We start from the raw sequence: 11416 nt of genomic DNA on the forward strand, positions 1-11416 counted from the left end.
AAAAGCTCAATTATCACTGAACGCTTTAGGATCATGTATGTTAGAGAGTCATTTCCTTCCAATAAATTAATTTGCTCTGAAGAGGATGGCCATTAATTAATTTTTGCCATTACTAACCAATGCTAGTGATCAAAGCCTTCTAAAAAGAAAACGGATTTGCCATTGTTGTTTCTTGCAATTGCCAACTTCTTCTCTCCTGCAGTTGTACTAAAACTTGCACAACGTCTGACCAGCTCGGTATTTGGGAGGAAATAAAAACATGCTAATCACTTACTAACAGAGCACCAAAATGGTTGTGTTGGCTCAGCCAGCCATGCATACCCACACCACAGTCACTTTATCTTCATCAGACACTAAAGTAGCCTTTTTTTTTTTTCCTAACTTGCTTAAACTGACAATATGCAGAAATGAGAGAGTTTACTAAAGTTACACTTATTCCAAGATTTCTGACAAGCGTATACAGCTGTATGAATGAAAAAGTTTTTAAATTGGAGGAAGTGCCAGCAGAGTGGAATTAAAGTACTGTCTAATGCTGCATTATCAAATTTAGTGGAAGTTTAGTTTCAGTTGCTTTTTGAAATTTATGGAGAATTCATGTTTATAGTGTATTTTTGAGTGGAATTAAGTACCCGGGACAGGATTAACTTGGTCATGTTTCTAGTTTTGCCTGTTCTAGCCTTTCCAGTAACCTTTAACTAGCATGGTAAGAACCTTGCACGGGCTTAAATTTTAAGACTTTTAAAGGAATTAAAAATTACAAAGAATTTTCAAGAACCCACATTTACAGCAGATACTCATCTCAGTGCATTTCCTAAGAACTAATTTACAGGTAACAGAGCCAGCCTGGGCAGCAGTATAGTAATATTGAAAGCTATTGCCAAATCACACGCTTATCATGCACTGAATAAGATGATATAATCTTTGACATACATACAAGATTTAATAACTAATCACTTTGTGTGGCCCAGCCAATAAACATTTTGAACAGTAATTTCTCTACCCTTATTAAATGTTAACCTATCAAGAGTGATCCATCGGCTCAGTTGTATTAGCGATTCCTGCGTCTTGACTATCCATCTCCTCAAGCTCCTCAACAGAATTGCCCTTTTGTGCTTTAGACCTCGCAGGGAATGTTGTTCCCCCAGAATTCACCCCGTTACCATCAGTTGATTCCGTGTTCAAGCGTTCGGTACCGGAGAACGATTCGGGCAAACCAGCCTGAAAGCTCCCAGTTTTGGCAGTCGAACTCCCTGCCTCTGTTTTCCTCGGAGACGCATCGACCGACGCCGACTGCTCCGTGCTCTGATCCCGCAAATGTCTATCCATCGAAGCCTGAATGGAAGAGACCATTTCTTGCAATTTTTTCCTCTGGGCTTCGATCAGAGTGGGGTCGAGCTGCCTGCTGTCTCTCATCGTCACGACTCCCGGCGCGATTCGGATCAGCTCGCTGTTACCGGAGGCAGCGGTGAATACGGAAGGCTCCATTTTAGCAGAAGGACTGAAGTCCGTTTCTGTGCTATGCTTTCTTAAAAGTGGTGTTTCCCTGGCTCTCGGATCGTGCTGTTGACTACTGGATGCAGTTCCTAAGGAATGGCCCTTTCCTTGAAACGCAGTTACGTTATGCAGCTGTTCAGATTTCTTTTTCACCACTCCACCGCTGCCCAGCTTCAGCATCCCGTGCGACGGGCTCGCTTCCCTGCTCCTTGAAGTAGCTTCTGCTCTCACTTGACTTAAGGCCTCTTTAACCAGCTCTTCCACGTCGGGACCGATGGGGAAGTGCCCAGCAGCATCCACACACAGCTCTAATCTGTCTTCTGCCGCGTTGTACACAAAGTTTTTACCAGGCAGGTGTGGGAAAGTACAGTGCTTGCCATCAGCCAGACCTAGGAAGACAGAAGAAGTTATTCCAAGTGCTAACATATTTTAAGGCATTCTCTGAATACACAGAAATTAGTGTATTTAAAATTTATTGCATCAAGCGTGTAAAAACAAACATGCTGAAACTTATTATGGAGTAAGTCTTACGAGGGCAATGAAACTAGTGAAGGGCTTGGGAGACAAATCATATGAAGAGTGAAGGAGCTGGGACTGTTTAGTGTGAGGAAGAGGAGACTGAGGGGAGACCTCATCACTCTCTTCATTAACAGAACAGAGAATAATAGTCTTCCATGAAAACTCTTGAAAGAAGTCTCTTAAAGTGTCTGCAAGTCACTGCAACAGAGGTCATTTTTACACTGAAGCATAATTTAAACTGAAAGAGATTAGATATCAGATTTAGATATCTAGATATTAGATTTTAGGAAGAAATTCTTTGCTGTGAGGGTGGTGAGACACTGGAAGAGGTTGCCCAGAGAAGCTGTGGCTGCCCCATCCCTGGAGGGGTTCAAGGCCAGGCTGGATGGGGCTTGGAGCAACCTGGGCTGGTGGGAGGTGTCCCTGCCCAGGGCAGGGGGTTGGAACTCGATGAGCTTTAAGGTCCCTTCCAATCCAAACCAATCAAACTCCATGTCAAGCAAAATGATATGGTTTCCATTAACTTCTGCCATCAATGTATGTGTTTAGATTATGATACAAATCATATGAAGAACAACTGAAGGAGCTGGGACTGTTTAGTATGAGGAAGAGGAGGCTGAGGGGAGACCTCATCACTCTCTACAACTACTTGAAAGGACACTGTAGAGAGGTTGGTGCTGGGCTCTTCTCACAGGTAATTAACGACAGAACAAGAGGGAACGGCTTCAAGCTCCAACAGGGTAGGTTTAGATTGAACATTACAAGGAATTTTTCACGGAAAGAGTGATAGGGCATTGGAACAGGCTGCCCAGGGAGGGGGTGGAGTCACCATCCCTGGATGTGTTTAAGGGACGTTTAGATGCGGTACTGAGGGATATGGTGTAGGGGAGGACTTTGTAGAGTAGGGTAGATGGTTGGACTCGATGATCCCAAGGGTCTCTTCCAACCTGAATGATTCTATGATTCTAGGAGCGTCTGAGGGAGCTGGGGGTGTTCAGCCTGGAGAAAAGGAGGCTGAGGGGAGACCTTCTCGCTCTCTCTAACTCCCTGAAAGGAGGGTGTAGCCAGGGGGGGGTCGGTCTCTTCTCCCAAGGAACAGGCAATAGGACAAGAGGAAATGGCCTCAAGTTGCACCAGGGGAGGGTCAGGTTGGATATTAGGAATAATTTTTACATGGAAGGGGTTACTAAGCGTTGGAATGGGCTGCCCAGGGCAGTGGTGGAGTCATTTATCAGAGTTAGGTTGATGGTTGGACTAGATGATCTGAAAGGTCCCTTCCAACCTAGACAATTCTGTGATGTGGGAGAAAAACAATTTAGGCTTGTATGCCATATGACAGAATCACCACAGAAGGCAGCAGCATCTTAGGGTTATACAGGGATTGCTAATGAAGAGACAGGGCTGCAGTATCACTAGGTAGGATAACCACCTTGCTGGGACTCACAGTTCTAATAGAAGTTTAAGAAATAGTCTCTGCTTGCAGTAACACAAAGTGAGTCAAACCCCATCACTACCACAACCTGCCCCCAAAAAAACCCAAAGGGCACATTTCTAATCACTGCCCATCTGGAGGAGTACTATTTAAGACCACTTCTGTACCAGTTAGAGCTGCAGTAGCCTTTCAGGGTGTATAACTGCTGCTGAGCCTGAGGAATTTCAAATTTGCTATTTCTCCTCCGAGGGGAAGTGTTATTCGATAAACGAAAGTGTTTCGAGCTTACTTTGTTTGGTAGTCCTGGAGATCATAACCATTAACCTTTACCAAACAAAACATGTGGCATAATATTTTTGATCTGCTGTTCGTTTCATTGTCCCACTTACAATTTGACTGATCTGCAAAAATTGAGGGTTCAGTAGACAACCTTAAGTTCTGAAGCTGCTCTGTGTCAAAAACGGGCAACGTTCAGTTTTCCAGTTTATCATCATAAAATACAAAATAACTCTTTCATCTCTATCCCATACAGATGGTGGTAAAAGATGGCTTTCTGTGAGTTAAAAGCTATCTCCAGATGAAAACTTGGCTGCAACAACTCTCTTCAGTTCTATCAGCTATGGAAGAAGAGCTACATTTTAAAAAAAAAACAAACAACTTTTTAAGAAGCGCCAGGAATAAATAAATTAATGGGATTTTCCCCCATATTCTCTTACAATTCTTGAAGAAAACCACCAGAAATAATGCTGAAGGTAAGAAACACAACAGGCAAACCCTATTTCTGTATTATCAAATAACTTGTCAAAACAAGTACTCTGGGCATCAATGGAAAAGGTCACTCATCATTTGAAACGTTATAAAGCTGTTTTTATACTGATGAACAAACTGACCAATCTCTCTCCTTCTCCACAGCTTCTGATTCACACACTTTTACAGTTGCAGAGAATCTACAGATGAGATTTTATTTTGAGAACTTCAGTCACTTGGCTCCCTTCTTTACATATCCATGGGAACCAATAACCAAACAGCCAGAACAGAACTCCACAGTTTAACCCCAAACATCTCTCCCTCTAACTTAGCCTGAAGAACAGATTTTAACTATGCAATTTACCAGCTCAACCTTCATTAGCCAAAGAGGGAGCTGTAACAGCTTCTGTGATAGACCAGAACTGTCTCTGACATTGCAATCCTGAAATCTCAAAATAAGATCCTAAACAAGATCTACTAAATCAAATTTCAATTGATTAACAGTACCCACACTTGATAGGAAGCTTTGTTCCATATGTCCAGAATAATAGTTGCATTATTACATTAACTAAAACATTACAAATGGGCAAGGAGCTTCTTTGAGTGAAAAAGATAGATTGTTGCACACTAATTGCTTAATGGGTAAATTTAGTAGCTCATAAAATATTAGACCCATACAAATATGTTAATGCTGAAATAATAATTCTACCTACCGAGGCAGTGGAATAACTGCACATACAGATGCAGTAATGTTCAAATACAGAATATCATCTCCCACAGCCTTAGTTCTTATATTGTCAGTTGGCTAAAATGACTTAAGTCAGGCATTTTCTGTGAGTTGATGATCACCTGGGTTAAAATCCCTTGGATTCACTTCAGGTTCTCAACTCTGGCTAGCCATTAATTGTCCAAAATGTCCCTTCCACCAGGCTCTGTTTGAGTTAATTCACTTGCTCAATAGCAATTCACTTGTAACAATACACCAATCTGTATTGTACAAGCATAGTAAAAGAAAGAAAACTAAAAGGAAATATATCTGCTATAAGACACTTGGATGCTAATTGTGTTACCCAGGCTAATAATTCAGTGAGAGGTAGCGGGCATTGAGTATACCACACATTTTAATTACTGCAAACAGAACAGAAATTACATGGTAAAATACCTGTTCCCAGAAATAATCAAGATTAAGGTTAATAAAAATGCCTAAGAAAAAAAAAACATAATCAAAGAGTAAGAAAGCAGCAAAGGAATCATTATTATAGATTAAACCACAAGAGCTAAAATATGAACGCAAAGACTTCAATAAGAGAATAACCTTTAAATGGGAGAAAATAACTGCATAGTACTTTCTTCTCTAAAGAACCAGATGTTATTCTTTGCAGGTAGTATTTGTAAAGCCATCTTAAAATTAAATATACTCCAACTACTTGCTATTCTGCACTTAGTCCAAGATGCAACATTTACCAACACAAGAAGAGGATGGATAAGTTTTGCTTTTATACAACAATCTTAGGTAAACAAAAGCCAAATTTAATCAAACATTTAAATTTAAAACATGCACTACCCCTGTATAAAATATCTACTAAAAAGCACACTAGAAAAATGAACTGCCTATCTAGAAAGTATTTAAAAGTATAACAGGGTCCCATGATCTCTTTGTTTGATCTTTGCGGGGAAAAAAAAATAAAATTAAAACATCAGTTCACTTATTGAAGTTGTTTGTACAATTCAGGAAGTTTAAATGGAGATATATGGTTGTAGAGAAAGTTTCAGAAAAGAAGAGAATTAAGTTGAATGAACTAGTCTGATTCCCTAGTCAGGCTCTCCCAGAGAACATAAAGAGTTTTACAGTATTATGAAAATGAGAGTGTATCACGGTAATCATATAAAAATATATTTGTGCTTACAAGTGACTCTATACCAATTTACAATTTTAAAGATTTGAAAACAGAGGAAGGAAGGGATAAAAACAAAACCAAAAAATACCTGTGGTTTTCTTCATTATGCTGTAGAATACTCCACCCTGCTGAAACAGCTGAGGAAGCCCCTTTGCGTAAGACCAAACATCTTCTCCTGTAAATATCAAGCACAATAATTAAACAATCATATTTTAACATTATAGACAATGGCTGAAAACGCAGCTCCTTGCATTAAAAGCCAAATCCCCACTCTCTTCCATGCTATTAAGAATTTGAATTTTTAATGCAAATTTACAGACCAGGAGCCCAGAACATTGAGAAAGTTTCAGGAAAACATACCACTCTCTGCAATCAAATATCCTACATGTTCTAGTACAAAGGCTCCCAAATTTGATTTGATCCAAGCAGCAGCTCCTGGTTCTTTGCCAGGCCCCCCCGACAAGTGTCCCTTCCCCTCCTACCCATCCTTTCAACGTAAAAACTAGGAAATGACTAACACGCTTCCAGAATTCAACCACATACCCTTGCACATTAAAACTTCAATTCTATACCCCTACACCTTCTAAAAAAAAAAAAAAAATCAAAAATAAAATCAGATCTCGCTTTGACAGCTGCCGTAGAGCAGACTTTAGGCTGTAGCTGAGACACAAACCTCCACGCAGGCAGCTGCCTAGAAGCTGTGCCTGTACCTTGCTCTTGCTTTGACAGCTGCCACAGAGCAGACTTTAGGCTGTAGCTGAGACACAAAGCTCCACGCAGGCAGCTGCCTAGAAGCTGTGCCTGTACCTTGCTTTTCTGGAGAGTTACAAACAAAATACCAGCTGCGAGGCCCCAGCCATCCTGGGAAACTGGCATTTTTCAAAGATGCCAAAAATGGCATTGAAATGTGACAACTTTAAATACCGCCGAGAGGGAAAAATAACCTAGACTATGTAAGGAAAGGAATATAAAGAACAGAAAAACTGGGTTACAGTGACAGAATATCAGTGGCCTAACACCACCTGCTGAATCAGTTGCGTTTTTACCTCATCCCTTCTCATTTTGCTAATCACTCACCAGCTTCAGAGAAGTGAGGTGTGATGTAGCTGTCAAAGTAGCCCCATAAATTACATTCTCCCGATGCAGGAACACAACTACCGTTGTAGTTGTTCAGAATCAGAATATTCAGAAAAAAATTAGCTTTTCCCACTTTATAACAAACATTCAGAGAACATACCGAGATGCTTTAAATAGAAATTGCACCCTTCTTTGGGCATCAAAATCTCAATAACCACATCTCTCAATTTTCTAGTAAAATTGCAGAATGTAAATCATCAACTAAATTTAACTGGATGTGCTTACTACCTGGAAAAGAGATAGCTGCAGTGTGTGCATCTTCATCGTGTTTTGTTTTTAAAGACATTTTAAAGACACAAGACCTACATAGTCTGATAATTTTTAAATGCATTCCCTTTAACCATATATGCTCTGGTTCACGGCGTTCGTTTGCACATCAAGCTCTTCTGCTTCCTAACAAGAACATCCAAGTAAAACCAACTACCCATCTCTTATTTCCCATGATCTCCTGAAGAAGGGGGTCTTGTTTGACTTTAGCCTGATAATTTGTCTCTACTGACTTGCTAAAAAATTTGAAGCTCATCTCCAGCTCTCACTGATGCACTAAAAAGATTTAAAAAAAAAATAATCATAGAATGGTTAGAGTTGGAAGGGACCTTAAAGATCATCGAATTCCAACCCCCTGCCACGGGCAGGGACACCTCCCACCAGACCAGGTTGCTCAAAATAAAATAAAATAACCTAAAAGGAGCATTCTCTTTTCCTCCCCACTATTGCCACCACTTTCCCCTCTTCTTCAAACCACTGCATGGCGGGAGGACAATTGCTGCTGGTAACACTCTCTCTCTCATTTTTGGCATTTCAAAAGGTTGCTCATTGCTACCCTAATAAATAAAATAACCTAAAAGGAGCATTCTCTTTTCCTCCCCACTATTGCCACCACTTTCCCCTCTTCTTCAAACCGCTGCGTGGTGGGAGAACAATTGCTGCTGGTAACACTCTCTCATTTTTGGTATTTCAAAAGGTTGCTCATTGCTACCCTAATCTCATTTAGATTTTGAAATACATGTCCCTGTACACAATGGCTCCAGAGCATCACCACTGTGGCTCTTCATCTTCCCCCAAGACACAGCCAGCTGAACTCTTCCTGGTGGTTTAATGCTGCCCACAGGAATCAAAACAACCTCTGCACTGATAAGTAACAGAATACAGTCGTCAGCCTAACGAAGCCTGGGGAGGCCACAGCCCTCAGACACACACAGTCCATCCTAAGGACTCCTTTACTGCTGTATCTAGCAATCATTCTTGACAGGCTCCCTTCCCTTTCACCAAAAAACCACCAGGTTTTTCAAAGAAGCCCAATTTTACACCTTTTCCAAGGAAAGATTTCCTACTCTCTCCCGGCATGATTTTTCAAGCCTTGCAGCAGAGAAATCTCATTTAGATTTTGAAATACATGTCCCTGTACACAATGGCTCCAGAGCATCACCACTGTGGCTCTTCATCTTCCCCCAAGACACAGCCAGCTGAACTCTTCCTGGTGGTTTAATGCTGCCCACAGGAATCAAAACAACCTCTGCACTGATAAGTAACAGAATACAGTCGTCAGCCTAACGAAGCCTGGGGAGGCCACAGCCCTCAGACACACACAGTCCATCCTAAGGACTCCTTTACTGCTGTATCTAGCAATCATTCTTGACAGGCTCCCTTCCCTTTCACCAAAAAACCACCAGGTTTTTCAAAGAAGCCCAATTTTACACCTTTTCCAAGGAAAGATTTCCTACTCTCTCCCGGCATGATTTTTCAAGCCTTGCAGCAGAGAAGCATCGTTGTTTAGATAGCTTTTTATTCAACACTAACAAGGACTACATGCAGAAGAGTATGGAGAGCAGGGCTCAGCAAACAAAAGCATCAGCCACTGAAAGAAATACAAACTAACTGTGTTGTTTTGATAAAGTGATCTCAGATTGGAACACCAAAAAAAAAAAAAAACCCAAATACAACTGGACTTTCCCAGATCAAAGGAAGTAGTGTGTGTGATTCAACTAAACCACCTTTGGGGTTTGCACATTTTTGTTGCTAGTTGGGTTTTAATGTTTGTTTTGGGTTTGTTTACCACGGGAGTAAGTTTTATAGGTCACAAGTTAATTTGGGTGATCGTTTAGCTAGACTAAAACCACCCTCAAGATGCTACATGATGATGTTCCCCGATGATTCCCACTCCAGTACACACTCCCTCAGCCCCACAACACCAAGGTGTGACAACAAATGAAGAGCATCCTGCCCACAAGCATGTCTCATACACTGCTGAAAAACAGCAGGTTCAGAATAACCTGTGCTGGTGGAAGCCCAAGACCATCAGTGGTTGGTGAGGCACTGGAAGAGGTTGCCCAGAGAAGCTGTGGCTGCCCCATCCCTGGAGGGGTTCAAGGCCAGGCTGGATGGGGCTTGGAGCAACCTGGTCTGGTGGGAGGTGTCCCTGCCCAGGGCAGGGGGTTGGAACTGGATGAGTTTTAAGGTCCCTTCCAACCCAAACCATTCTATGAGTCTGTGATTCAGACAGCAGAGAGGACACAAAACAAATCAAAAGCTCAGTTAACAAACACAGGTCACAGGGAACTCCAGCTGGCTTAACAAACAAGCTGTTTAAATCCAAGCAAATCCTGGTATCAATGTATACATTTAATTTAAACCTTGCTATTTTGATTTCTTGTGCACTGACAAATTCATCAATGCAAAGCAAACACATCGAACCAAATTCATACTTGGCTGGCCTGAATCCAGACTGCTTCTGCATGGGTGTATATCAAATCAGTTTTAAAATACAGTGGTTTAACTCTGTTAATGTAAAATTAAAATTCCCTTAGTAATTTCCTTATAGAGATCTGTATCTTGAGCTAAACAAAAATAGGATAGAAAACATATTATGCATGATTTTTTGTAAAGCTAGGCAGTCCAGAAATTACAGCATCTAATCTCCCAAGGCTTATTTTTAAGTTATATAAATAAAAATTAAAGAACATGGTCTAAATTTTTAATAAGTTCACTAGCTGAGACCAGAAAAGAAGAATTCTAGTAACTGAAATATGAAAGAAGCATCAAATAAGCCTACAGGAGACCCAGTATGAAAGAAAAGCTTTTAAACATGCTGAATGAATAATTATAGATGTTTGAAGACACACTTATGGGCATTGTGGGGGGGAAGGCAAAGCGTGTCTGGCCCAAGGAGCTATTCCAATAGTAATTCCTCTCCACACTAGAATGGTTAGAGTTGGAAGGGACCTTAAAGATCATCAAATTCCAAGCCCCTGCCATGGGCAGGGACACCTCCCACCAACCTGACTGCATTAGGTGACTGCTTTTAGCAGAACAAAGTTACAGCAAGGCCATGTAGGAAAAGCTGACTCTCAGAACTTTGCAGTGTTGGTTTTCAGCCCTACAGAAACATCACTGAGAAACAATTTGAGGCCTCTTGTCCCAGAAAGGCTGAACACACCACCTTCAGGAACTGCCATCCCAACACTCTGAAGAAACTGCAAGGACTTTAAAAAGAGTTTGTTTCCCCATTGAAAAAAAACACAAAAACAAAACAAAAAAACCCACAGTTGTAAACAGTCAACTGTCTAGACTTTGACTGCATTAGGTGACTGCTTTTAGCAGAACAAAGTTACAGCAAGGCCATGTAGGAAAAGCTGACTCTCAGAACTTTGCAGTGTTGGTTTTCAGCCCTACAGAAACATCACTGAGAAACAATTTGAGGCCTCTTGTCCCAGAAAGGCTGAACACACCACCTTCAGGAACTGCCATCCCAACACTCTGAAGAAACTGCAAGGACTTTAAAAAGAGTTTGTTTCCCCATTGAAAAAAAACACAAAAACAAAACAAAAAAACCCACAGTTGTAAACAGTCAACTGTCTAGACTTTTTTTCCACGAGTATCTTTGAAGGAAAATGAAGTCCTGATGAGTAAAGTGATTATATAAAAATAGCATCTTATTCAGTAGCTGCAGAAGTTGTTCTAACTGGCTGGTTTATCATTTGCTGACACTTTTACTTCTATTAGTAATGCAAAATGGATGCAGTCAGAGAAGGGTGAGGTAAATTCTATTCTTTTCTGTTCTATTCTCACCTGTGCTTTGAAAGCAGAGTCTAAGAGCAATAAGGGTCCAAGACAAAAATTGACTCTTGGATACAAGATCAGCTCACAGTTTATAGATAAATACTTGTAAAAAAAAAAAAAAAAAAAAAAA

At 40.8% G+C, this 11416-nt stretch overlaps 1 protein-coding gene across 1 annotated transcript in view; it reads right to left on the bottom strand.

Moving 5' to 3' along the window:
- Positions 1-351: 351 nt before the first annotated feature.
- The window catches only part of VCPIP1 (valosin containing protein (p97)/p47 complex interacting protein 1), a 15319-nt gene continuing 4254 nt past the window's right edge, over positions 352-11416 (bottom strand). The window contains exons 2-3 of the mRNA XM_014939632.1: positions 6179-6265; positions 352-1883 (exon numbers count right to left, since the gene is read on the bottom strand). Coding sequence (XP_014795118.1) covers positions 1021-1883; positions 6179-6265 — 950 coding nt within the window. The 3' untranslated portion in view covers positions 352-1020. The remainder of the gene's footprint in view (positions 1884-6178; positions 6266-11416) is intronic.

This window comes from Calidris pugnax, unplaced genomic scaffold, assembly GCF_001431845.1.
Source record: "Calidris pugnax isolate Ruff unplaced genomic scaffold, ASM143184v1 scaffold5, whole genome shotgun sequence".
Lineage (NCBI taxonomy): Eukaryota > Metazoa > Chordata > Aves > Charadriiformes > Scolopacidae > Calidris > Calidris pugnax.